The 11,315-nt window shown below is 38.4% G+C and overlaps 1 protein-coding gene across 3 annotated transcripts; it reads left to right on the forward strand.

Annotated features, from left to right (window-relative positions):
- The first annotated feature begins 1,513 nt into the window (after window positions 1-1,513).
- LOC149019427 (uncharacterized) lies at window positions 1,514-8,006 on the forward strand. 3 transcript variants are annotated; one of them, XM_089151025.1, is made up of 7 exons: window positions 1,517-1,877; window positions 2,143-2,259; window positions 5,369-5,750; window positions 6,052-6,248; window positions 6,395-6,536; window positions 6,719-6,878; window positions 7,381-8,006. In XM_089151025.1, exons 3-7 carry the CDS (start codon window positions 5,439-5,441, stop codon window positions 7,398-7,400), a joined length of 831 nt encoding a protein of 276 aa, XP_089007151.1. In that variant the 5' UTR covers window positions 1,517-1,877; window positions 2,143-2,259; window positions 5,369-5,438; the 3' UTR covers window positions 7,401-8,006. The 3 variants fall into 3 exon arrangements, with proteins under 3 accessions (XP_089007152.1, XP_089007150.1, XP_089007151.1); XM_089151024.1 differs by lacking the exon at window positions 2,143-2,259 and having other exon boundaries at window positions 1,516-1,877; XM_089151026.1 differs by lacking the exons at window positions 2,143-2,259; window positions 6,719-6,878 and having other exon boundaries at window positions 1,514-1,877.
- Window positions 8,007-11,315: the final 3,309 nt, after the last annotated feature.

The raw sequence follows: 11,315 nt of genomic DNA on the forward strand, positions 1-11,315 counted from the left end.
GAGGGAGAAGAATGAAGAACATAAAAGAGTATAGACAATTTATTTCTCAGATCTAAACAATTGACTCCAGAAAAGAATTCTTCTCCAATTTGGGATTTCAGTGAAAAGTAACTAAAGTTTTACATCTTATAGCTTTAGAATAATATTTTACTTATGATACTGAGGTGGAGTCAAGATTCAATATTGGTTTCAAGAAAAGGGCATAATGAACTTACTATCCATTGACTTTACTTTAAAAAAAATTTCCAATATAGGGGAAAAGTGCTGCTATTTCACACTAAAAAGTAGGCCAAAAGATTAAAAAAGAAAGAAAGAAAGAAAGAAGAACTCCAGAAGCCATGTTGCTTTTAGAACATGCGATCCATACATTTCACCCCCAACCCCTCTTCACCTCCCTGGTAAACCTATCTCTCTCATCAGGTGGGAACCTCCACTTTCGAGGAGGAATCAAATTAAATATGGATGGCTCTTCATTTATTAATCCATCATGCTCAGGGATTGGTGGTTTAACTTGTGAATCTTGTCATCAGGTGGTGTTTGCTTTTGGACAATGAACAAGCTCTCAAGATTCTCTTACAGCCGAGGTACAAGCAGTTCGTTGCGGTCTTTGCCTCGCTCTCCACTTCTAGATCAAACATATCCAAGTGGAAAGTGATAATCAGTCGCTTGTTTTTTCCCTTACACATTTAGAATCTAGTGGAAGTTGAAAAATCTCACACCTCATTCCCAACATCCGTAGGCTGGCATCGTCCATTACTGAATGTTCCTTTTCCTACATCCCTCGTGAAGCCAATTTTGTAACCGATGAACTTGCTAAATTTGTGACCCGAACACAAGATTGGTTTATGCATCGTTCTCCCCACACCCCCCCCTTTTTAAATTGGGTTTTATTCTTTGACTCTTTAGTGTGTATCCCCAAGGGATTTCAGTTGAATAAATAAAACTTTGATTTTTCTGAAAAAAAAAAAAGGAAGAAAAAAAAAGAAAGAATAAGTATAGAATTATAACCGAAGTTATTCTGTATCCTTTTAATTTCTTCCATACATCGAACGGCTCACAGAGGATCCAAAACTGGAGTTGGAATCTTCTACTAATGAAAGAGAGGATTGTGTTTATCTCGCACAAGTTCAAATCCTCTATTAGTCAGGGTGGTGATCTGTGCTCCCCGCTCCCCTCACATCTACATAGTATAATAAAGGAAGGGTCTATGTGAGGCACACGTGGAGTTTCACCTTTAATTTATTTTGCTTTAGATCTGAGGTTCATTTGAGCCAGCTTATGCATAATGCGATTACATCCTCAAAGGAATTTTTATATAATTAATACAAGCAAGGCTGAGCCCCTAGTCTCGAAGGGATTCAAACTTTGATCTCCTACGTAGAAGTGTTGAGCCGTTTTTTTTTGTCTAAACCGAGTAAACTTCATTAAATAAAACTGTTCAAACCAGAAAACTTGGACGATAACAAAGAGAAATTAATCATGAACATTGGTGGAACATGCCACCAAGGTCTAGAAGTGTTGGGCAGTTTGCCAACTTAGATTAGGGATTTATATTTTTTTTTTGTATTCTCCGACCCCCTGGCTCGATCGTTCCACGTCCATCGCAGCGGTCGGTATTTAAAATTATTCGAGTTTCGCTCCCTCCACTGGAAGCCCGGAACATTCTTCACCCTTCTGTCTCCTGCACCTGTCTAATTGTTTCTAGCAGGGGCGAGAAAGTTGAGAATCATTTCTGAGCATTGAGAATCTCTGCAAAAGCTGTGGTAGCTTTTGTCGGTTCAGGGAATACAAACTGGTGAGAAGTCGATGGCCGTGGAAGCTGAATCTGCTTCCACCACGGGATTAACTCTTTCGGAAACCGACATTAATTGGGACAGGTTTTCTCTCATTCCCTGTGTTTCTTCCTTCCTTTGATTCTGTCTTTCTTCTCGTACTATCTAGTCTTTGTTTTTCGTGGAGTTTCTTCCGGCAATCTGTACTATTCGGGTTTTCATTTTAGCTTGTTTTTAGCTTTGACTTGGATCCTCTGTCTAGTTTGAATATCTCATTTCTTTCGCTCAGGATAGAAACTAAAACAAATTGTTTTGCGCTTTCTTCATACTTTTGTCTTTGAACTTTGAATTGGATTTCTATCGCCTGCAGTATGGCTTCGTTACTCGTGATCTGATTTCTCCCCTTGGATTTTAATGGGTTTCAACTTACTGGAGGGGTGTGTCCAGGAGAAAGCCTCCAGGCGCAGTCACTGGGGCTATCAAGCCTGTAAGTGCGATATGTTCGCCTGCTATTAAGTCCTCATGCATTGGGTATTTTGATTACAAGGATAGTGTTCTCTTCTTGCAAAATGAGCTAAAAATAGTTGCTTGCCTATTGTTCGTTTTTTCATTGATATGCCCAAGCAAAAAATTCTTGGTTGGATTGATAAACTACTAAATGCTTTACACCATTCTCTGGCTCGCAATATTGTGTATAGGTTTTTCCCCTTACATGTAATGGACCCAAAACTGAACAAGCTCTATAATAGTTGTGGACTACTATAGAATGTAAGATTTAAACCCCCCCCCCCCCCCCCAAAAAAAAAAAAAAAACTCCCCCTTGCTTTTGGATTTTGGCAAGCCATCCTGAAGAAGTTAAGCATTGATGTTGACTACGCTAAACTCCAGCATTGTGTGTGCTTGCTTGTACCTACCCAACTAGCATGGCTGTTACACGCTTCTTTCTAGACTTGTATATGGTGACTACCTTAAATTCCTAATATCTTCATCGTCCACCTATACTTCTTGCTTGATTTCCAACTTTAGCTCCATCTGTTTCAAATTCCGTAGCGTCCATGCATCACAATTATGGCCCCATCAAAAACCTGGATAACTCCACTCTTGGATGAGCATCCAATTAAATTGGAAGCCTGTTCTTGGTAAATCAGCTTTTTCCTTAGATCTGCCGGCCTACTGCGTCAGTTCACATAATCGCATCAACCAGCATGCGTACAGTTACAGTCCCAATAATCTTGCTTTAAACATTGTTTTCCATTTGAACTGCCCCTATCAATGCACTTGTGCGCGTATTTTATCTTATACTTCCGGGAAAACTGAACAACCTAATAACGATACCTGACTGAACACATCAGAAATCTCCTTACTGGATGGAGTAGTGATAAATATACATCCATCACTCTAGGACCTTTCCAGGACAACAACATTGGATGATTTATCTTCATTTTCCTTCTTGTCCTACAATTTTAAATGACCTTCCTCAGTGCAATAGCACAATTGATCAAATTGAAGGAGTTAGAGAGGTCATCATGAGAATTGCTCTGCTGTCCTTTTGGATCTTATCATTTGAAGCCGACAATTTTGTCAGTAGAACTTCCTGTTTAGCTCATTGAAGTTCATCTCAAATTTTGCTACTTTTGAAAAGTGAAGGTCATTTTAATTGTTTCTTATAAAATGACTGATTTGTCAATGACCTGCACTTGTACCTGCTATTTAGCTTTGCTGTGACTTCCTCAAGATCTGCTGACCTCATGGAGAGTGTTTTCAATAAGGGACAACTGTATTGTGCTATCCGTTGGATCCTTCAACTTTGGCCACTCATTTTCTGTCATGTTTTCTGGCTGATGTGTTTTTTTCACCTTGAGAGTTTTGACTATTCCCTACCAGAGAAGAACAATTTCACCCATTGCCGTTAAGTGAAGTTATTATGGTCATCAAAAAAGTTTTATGGAAATGCTTGAACCTTCACCACCATCCAATTTAATTTTCTGTTATTTGCCTTCCGTGCCCACCATCAACCTAAATATACACTTCTCATCTTGCATGGACTTGCACATTCTACATCAACAGAGCAGAATCTGCCCGATGCACACCATCTACTACATCTAGCTTGCAGTCTTCAAACCTTGGATTTCTTTATTTTTTCGCCTTCTCCCTAACTTGATAGAATCGTATTTTAAAATCTATCAGTGCTTCTCTCTAATTATTTTTTCCTTCTATGCAACCTGAAAACATTCCATGCACTTCTGTAAAGAAAAAAAAAAACTGACTGACAGGTCTACCTTCTTGCTTTTCTTAAGCACTACTCCTTTCATAGATCTCCATGCACCAACATGGGGCTGTGACAAATGTCGAACTTTGATTTAGTACTAGTTGCAAATGAATGTGCAACCACAAAAAAGAAACCAATTAAACAATGCTTATAACATGAGGAATTTCCCGTGGTTCAGCACAGATGCCTAGATCTGCCCCTCCCCCAAACAAAACTAAATACTTTATGCTTAGTGTCCTCTATTACATCCAACCTAACTTTAGTAGTATTATCATCTCCCAATTTGGGAAGTTGTTAAAATTGCATTTGAACTAAACTGAGGTTGGAAAATATTTCTTGCCAGATGCGCAAAATATCATCTGTAGTTGAAGATTTTATTGCCTTCTCTATTAGTGGTTTCCTTTTCTTTCTCTCAACTGCGCTCCCCCTCTCTTTTTATGTGTAGGTGAACCATTTTCGTGTTTCAGCTTCTTTGCTAAACAAAAACATTTTATTTCCTTTTGTTGATGTGTCTTTCTTCCTATGTTAAAAACTGTTTTGATATTCTAGGGAAAATTTTCGGTGCTGTTCCGAATAAGCTTTGAACACTTCCGGAAGTGAGTTAATAACGGTGTATGCAGCAAGGTCATGCTTGGCATGCTGGTCAAGTGCTCACTTTCTGAACACTTGGTCACATTTCAAGTATTGGAAACAGGGGGTTAAGGCAGGGTTGCTTTCGACCTTCCTTGGGCCCTGCTAAACATGGGAGCCTTGTGCACTAGGTATGACCACCTTCTTTAATTAGACAATGGGGTTAAGATGCCAGCATCACCATCAATGTTGTGAACTATACAAGGCTATTATGTGTACTGCATTGCGATAAAACAAAACCCACCCAGTTAACCAAATTAGTTAACTGTTAACCTGCTGGTTGAAATGGATTAATTAACCTGTCCCTTTTTTAATGCTTGGATGAGTTGAGATAGAGTTAGATGTAGAATCAATTCATGAACTTATTCTTTCTAGACTGGTTCCGGGTGATATTCGTTCACATCAGGCTCTTACCACATCTGTTGGGGCAACATGGTTTAGTGATTGAGTAGTATTGGATGAGGATTGGTATAATTTTTTATTGGGGAGAGTTTTTTAAATTTTCTGATTGTGTTTTAATTTCCCCCCTAGTAGAATTCTGTTCTGTTATTCTATACAAAACTTGACCAGATTATTCTTCTTCCCTTCTAATTCCTACTTCAATTTCTGTTTTTGTTATATCTAGAGATCAGCATTACCCAAACTAACACTTTCTATGCTTCTATTCCTTGACTTTGTGAATTGACTGCAACTTAAGGTTGGATAAGTCAAGGTTCCATGTCATTGGAGCTATCCTCTTTACTGCTCAGTCAGCCTTACTACATCCAATGGCAGTTGTAAAAACCAGAATGCAGGTAGCTGGATCTGGACTGGCACACATGCGTGGAGTCTCCGTATTCAGTCATATATTGAAGAATGATGGTATCCCTGGTATTTTCCGAGGTTTTGGTACTTCTGCTGTTGGATCACTACCTGGTCGGGTCTTGGCTTTGACTTCCCTTGAAATGTCAAAAGATATGATGCTGAAGTATACTGAAGGTTTAGATATTCCTGAAGCAACACGTGTTGGTATTGCAAATGGAGTGGCAGGCATGGTCTCAAATCTACTTTCCTGTGTGTACTATGTGCCTTTAGATGTGGTAAGTTCGGCTGCTTTCTCCCCCCCCCCCCCCAAAAAAAAAAAAAAGAACTATATATATGTATATATATAATATATATATATATATATATATATATATATATATATATATAGTTTCCTCTATGTTTTATGTTCTACAACTGTGAGACTTGAAAGATTGTCCTGAAGGATGGTGGAAAGTCTCAAAAAAATGAACAGAAAAGTCAATGCAATTTGGTTTATTTAATTCTCTCTGGAAACATGTCTTGTAATTCATCAGATGAACTCCACCTTCATTTCATTTGAATTATATGTAATCGCAGACTATCCAAAGACTAATGGTACAAGGCCTTCCTGGAACAACTTCTTGTGCTGGGCCATTTGATGTTATCCGTAAAGTGATCAAGTCTGAGGGGATTCGTGGTATGTATAGAGGTTTTGGGTTAACAGCTGTGACCCAATCTCCTGCCTCTGCACTTTGGTGGGGTTCATATGGTACTGCCCAGCATGTCATTTGGAGGTATAGCTGAATAATTTACGGAAGTAGTTTCTAGTGATTGAGTTTTATCTGCAGTATTTCCCAGAAGCCTCTGAGGCAGGAGCCTCATGCACTGGGTATGACTTCTTTTTGGGTTCTATCTATCATTTTTCCTCTCATGATTTTAGGAGTTTGGGTTATACGAACGATGCAGAGAAGAAACCTTCACATATGGAGATGGTGACTGTCCAAGCTACTGCGGGAACTCTGGCTGGTGCTTGTTCTTCAGTGCTTACTACTCCAATAGACACCATAAAAACACGACTTCAGGTGAATCTCATCTCTGTTATTTTCATTTCCTTTTAAATTTTGCTGTTTGTACTGTAATAAGATTCAGGGTGTGTCTAATCCTGTACTCATTAAACTTCTCTGCAATCTCTCTGGACTAGTCCAATAAAATTCTAAACTGGATTGTCATTTTTTAACTGAATAGCTTTGTACTAAAATTATAGGTCCTGGATAATTATGGTGTTGGAAGACCTTCGGTTATGAAGACAACAAAGGCACTCCTTCAGGAAGATGGGTGGAGAGGCTTATACAGAGGGTTTGGACCCCGATTTTTGAATATGTCACTCTATGGAACCTCAATGATTGTTACCTATGAACTGATAAGTATGTAGCACACCCAACTTTTCTCCCACTTTAGAATGGTCAGATTTATGCTTTGGTTATTGAAGAGAAAAACCATTGATATAAGCACAAGACGTGGACACAGGGCATGTACAGTTGTTTCCGTGGCCTGCCATTCAATGGCCAAACCTGAGACATTACTGGAATAAAAAATTGAGCTCTGTTTTGCTTCATTGTTTGTGGTGGTTCAGAACCCTGTGTTTTTGGGAACACTCAGGATTGAGTGCTCACAAAGGTCTTCCTGGTGGACTGAACAAATTGTTGGTTTACACATTCCATATATGTCACCGTCTATCGTGATACTATGCTGATAGTTCTTTTCTGGTGAATGCTACTAGGACTGCAGTAGATCCTTGGAAGATTATCTTATGATTTGGGCTGTAGATAATTCTATTACATTACTTATGTTGATCAGCTTCTACTGTACTGAATTTTGGAAGTCTTTTTATTATTGACTAGATCTTTTTTGTTCTATTCTTTTCAGAGAGATTATCTGTGAAGTAGCTGTGGAATTCTGACATAACATAGCTTACAAGTTACATCTACCTAAAGCTAATGCAGCTCGTGTTCCCAAGATCTCATTTGAATATGCTTCTTTTGCCACTACTCCCATGGATTTACAAGAGATGGAGATTTGCAGGTTTTTGTCTCCCCCGTTTCTTCATGCCAGAAATGACTTGCACTTTTTTACCTTAAGGTGAGCACTTTTTGTTTTTTCGGTGGAATGAAATTCCTAGAAGGGGGTAGATGTTGTGTGATGTTGGGTCACAAAGTGGCACCTTTAATATTTGGTGAGATGCCATTTTGATTGTTCCAAAAAATAAATTTCGGACAATACTGGTAGTAGGTAACTGTTTCCCAAGTAGAAAGCCAAGATTTTTTTCAAATGATAAATAAGTTAGACCATGGTGCAATGTTTCTCTCGTTTGGTACAAAGTGTGGTTATGGAAGTTGACCTTCATGGACTTTTGAGGCTGATCTCGGGTTAAGAAAGAATCATTTCAACCACCTAGGTGTTGGGTATGGGCAGTAAAGGGCATTTAGGTAATTTTATTATCTATTTAACAGTAAAATTTAACTGTGGATAACTTGTAATTATGCATGTGGTCATGTGGGTATCATGTAATTTGGAGAGATAATAGTGGATGGTCATTAATTTCACTCCAAAAATAGTTGGTGCCGTGTAATTTTTTCATAAAATAATTATCCCTCTCCTTTTAGTATAAAAGTTTAACAATTTTGAAAGAAAACAAAAACAATTGGTAATCTAAGATGATTTCGATAATAAAAAAGAACATATATCCATTAAAAGTAAATTTTGACTGAAAAATCATATAGCAATTGATGAAACATGTCGATGGGATTCATTTATTTGTTTATCTTTTTGGGTAAAAATTAAAATTTGAAATCAAGTTCTTGCATGTTAAGGAAAACAGTTAAAAAGTAGACGTTATACGTTTTTATTTACAATGTTAAGTTTTATATAAGTTTTAGTTCAAGGTGCCAAAGTGGCCTATTATAAGATTGATATTTAATCCAATAAAATAGATCTATAATTATCTATCGGACACTTTTGGTCGTGATCCTAACAAGATAATAATAATTTGATTATTTTACTATCCATTCATAACTTTTTATATATGTATATATATCCTATTCATGACTCAATTTTATGGATCTGGCTCATTAAATTAACTGTGATGTAACATGGAACTCAAGCTCTAAAACCAAGGCATTGGTGGTGTTTGGAGAAATCATTGGGGTTCTCTTGTATTGGTTTTTTTCAACTGGCATTCATTTGATTCGATTCTTATGAGGGATGTATTAGCTCTTTGTCTACCTACAGCCAAAAGCAATTCCAGAATATTGTTGAATCTTATTGTGGCAAAGTTTTAGATCTTATTATTTTTAACATATCCAAACTTATGTACTCATCATATTCATGTTATTTGTGTATTCCAAGATATGTCAATTCTTTGACAAAAGAAAATTCAGTCGAAGATTTCAATCCCCCCTAAAATCTTTTCTTTTCAATAGAGAGCTATCCCTGGATAGGCATGCACTAGTTGGCTAATACTCTGGATTGGTGAACTTACGCGCTATGAGTGCCATTTCCTATGAGAGGCTTTGCTCCTAGGCTCCCTGCTGTTACAGCCATTTGATGTAATAGTTTGCTTCTCGTGACTGGCCCCTGAGTGGTTCGGTTGAGTCAAAGTGGGGTCAGTAGTTGGCCTATATCTTTCGACGCACATTCAAAAGCATGATTAATTCCACAACTTGAGCTTCCAGCTGTTTGATAACGAATCAACTTCCAACTCATGAAACTTTGTAGCTGAAGCTAGTGTTTGTACAGCTTCTAATATAGTGATGTTTTTTCTATTAACAAATTGAGCAAATTGCACAGACACCCCAAAATGGAGGCTTTAAAATACTGACACCCCACTTTATGTTTAAAAAGCACTGACACCCTAGTTTATTAAACACGTTGGTCCATTCTGTTAGTGAAACCATTAACTCATTATTATTTTTTTAAAATTTAAAAAATGCCCTTACCAATTTATGAGAGAGAAAAAAAATAGGGCAAATCTATTATCTCTCTTCACTCGGTTCTCTGCTGCTTCACCTCTCCACCTTCAGTTCCGGCAGTGCCAGCGACGTCGCCTCCGCGATTACCACCTCCGGACTGGAAGAATCGGCAGGAAGCAGAATTCAGTCACAGCTTCTCCTCATGGTTGCTTCCTCTCCATACAACTAACTCTACCTCCATGAGCTATTCTAAAACTTCAATTGGGTTACATAAGGGCGGATCTGGTAGCCCCTACGCATCCTCCTCCGATGGGTTTGGTCGTCACTTCTCTGGCGAATTGCAAAACGTAACCAAAACTTTTGATAGAAAAATAGTAATTGGAGTAGGAGGATTTAGAGATGTCTACTTGGGGAAATTGGATGATGGGACCGAAGTAGCTGTAAAGAGAGGGAACCAACAGTCTGAACAGGGGATCATAGAGTTCCAAACAGAGATTCAAATGTTGTCCAAGCTAAGGCACAGGCATTTAGTGTCTTGATGGGTTACAGTGATGAAAAGTCAGAAATGATATTAGTATATGATATTAGTGAAGCAACGCTAGAGTGCAGGGACAGATGTTAGGATTTCACAACAAATGGAAGACATGAACAATGGAATCAAAACTGAGAAGCAAAGCTTGGTGTTTACGGATTGGGAATCCAAGCAAGAGGATCAAAGGCGAAATCTTGTAGCATCCATAATACATCATCTGATGAAACGTGAAAGGTAAGTCAAGGTTTAAGAGTCTCCCAGTGATGTTCTTCCATCTCTCCGCCAAATCCTTGCCGCAATTTCGGATGATATCAGTGAGATTTCCATGGAGTTCATCTGCAACTTTGGAAGAAATCCCGAGAACAGCGATATCTTCCACCGTTATACAATCTAAGCTCTTGAACGCCATGGACTCTCTCTGGTCTAAATTTCGAATGGATTTCTCCCACCAAAATGGGGTCTAAATTTCGAATGGATTTCTCTCACCAAAATGGGCAGCTAGAGTTGTATTCATATTCCGAGAAAGCATAGCTGTTTATAGGTATGAGAGAGATTGCTTATTCGATAACAACAACAACCCAAAAGGAATTGAATGACGGTAATCGTGGTGGCAGCGTCCCAGGTGCTGCCGGAACCGAAGGTGGAGAGGTGAAGCAGCGGAGAACCGAGTGAAGAGAGAGATTTGGCCCATTTTTCTCTAGATTTTGGTAAGGGTATTTTTGGAATTTAAAAAAAATTATAATGAGTTAATGGTTTCATTAACAGAATGGACTAACGTGTTTAATGAAGTGGGGTGCCAGTGTTTTTTAAATATAAAGTGTCAATGCTTTAAAGCCTCCATTTTGGGGTGCTTGTGCAATTTGCTCTAACAAATTTTAAAAATCTTTATAGAAGTTCCACTTTGAGCTTCTTCTCTTTTTTTTTTTTTTTTTTTTTTTTAATTCGTCTTTTGGCCTCATATTAGCACTTGACCCCTTTTTGGAAGAAAATTTTATTGAAAAAGTCATTGTGGCCCACACAATGTTGAGTCCAGCTCCGCCCTGCCTGTATCTCGTTTTGTAAATGCAATCCCGGTTTGAAATTTGAACCGTTCAACCAACAAAATTGGCCGTCCAATTCAAACGATCGTACAGACCGGGTAAGCAAACTTGACCATTTTATGTTTAACGGTGTCGAATCCTTTTCTGATTCTTGACCAAAAAAAAGAATCCTTTTCTGACCATTCGGTCTAAAAGCCCCGGCTCGGGTCCCCAACGAACTCATTTGGCTAACTGACGGTGACGGCCACCATCTGCTTTGGACATTTTTCCAATGACGCGTTAACGCCGTCCTACTCGAATACTGGATCTATATTAATATGT

The sequence above is a fragment of the Hakea prostrata genome, chromosome 4, assembly GCF_041222555.1.
Source record: "Hakea prostrata isolate BN-2017 chromosome 4, UWA_Hpros_2, whole genome shotgun sequence".
Taxonomy (NCBI): Eukaryota; Viridiplantae; Streptophyta; class Magnoliopsida; order Proteales; family Proteaceae; genus Hakea; species Hakea prostrata.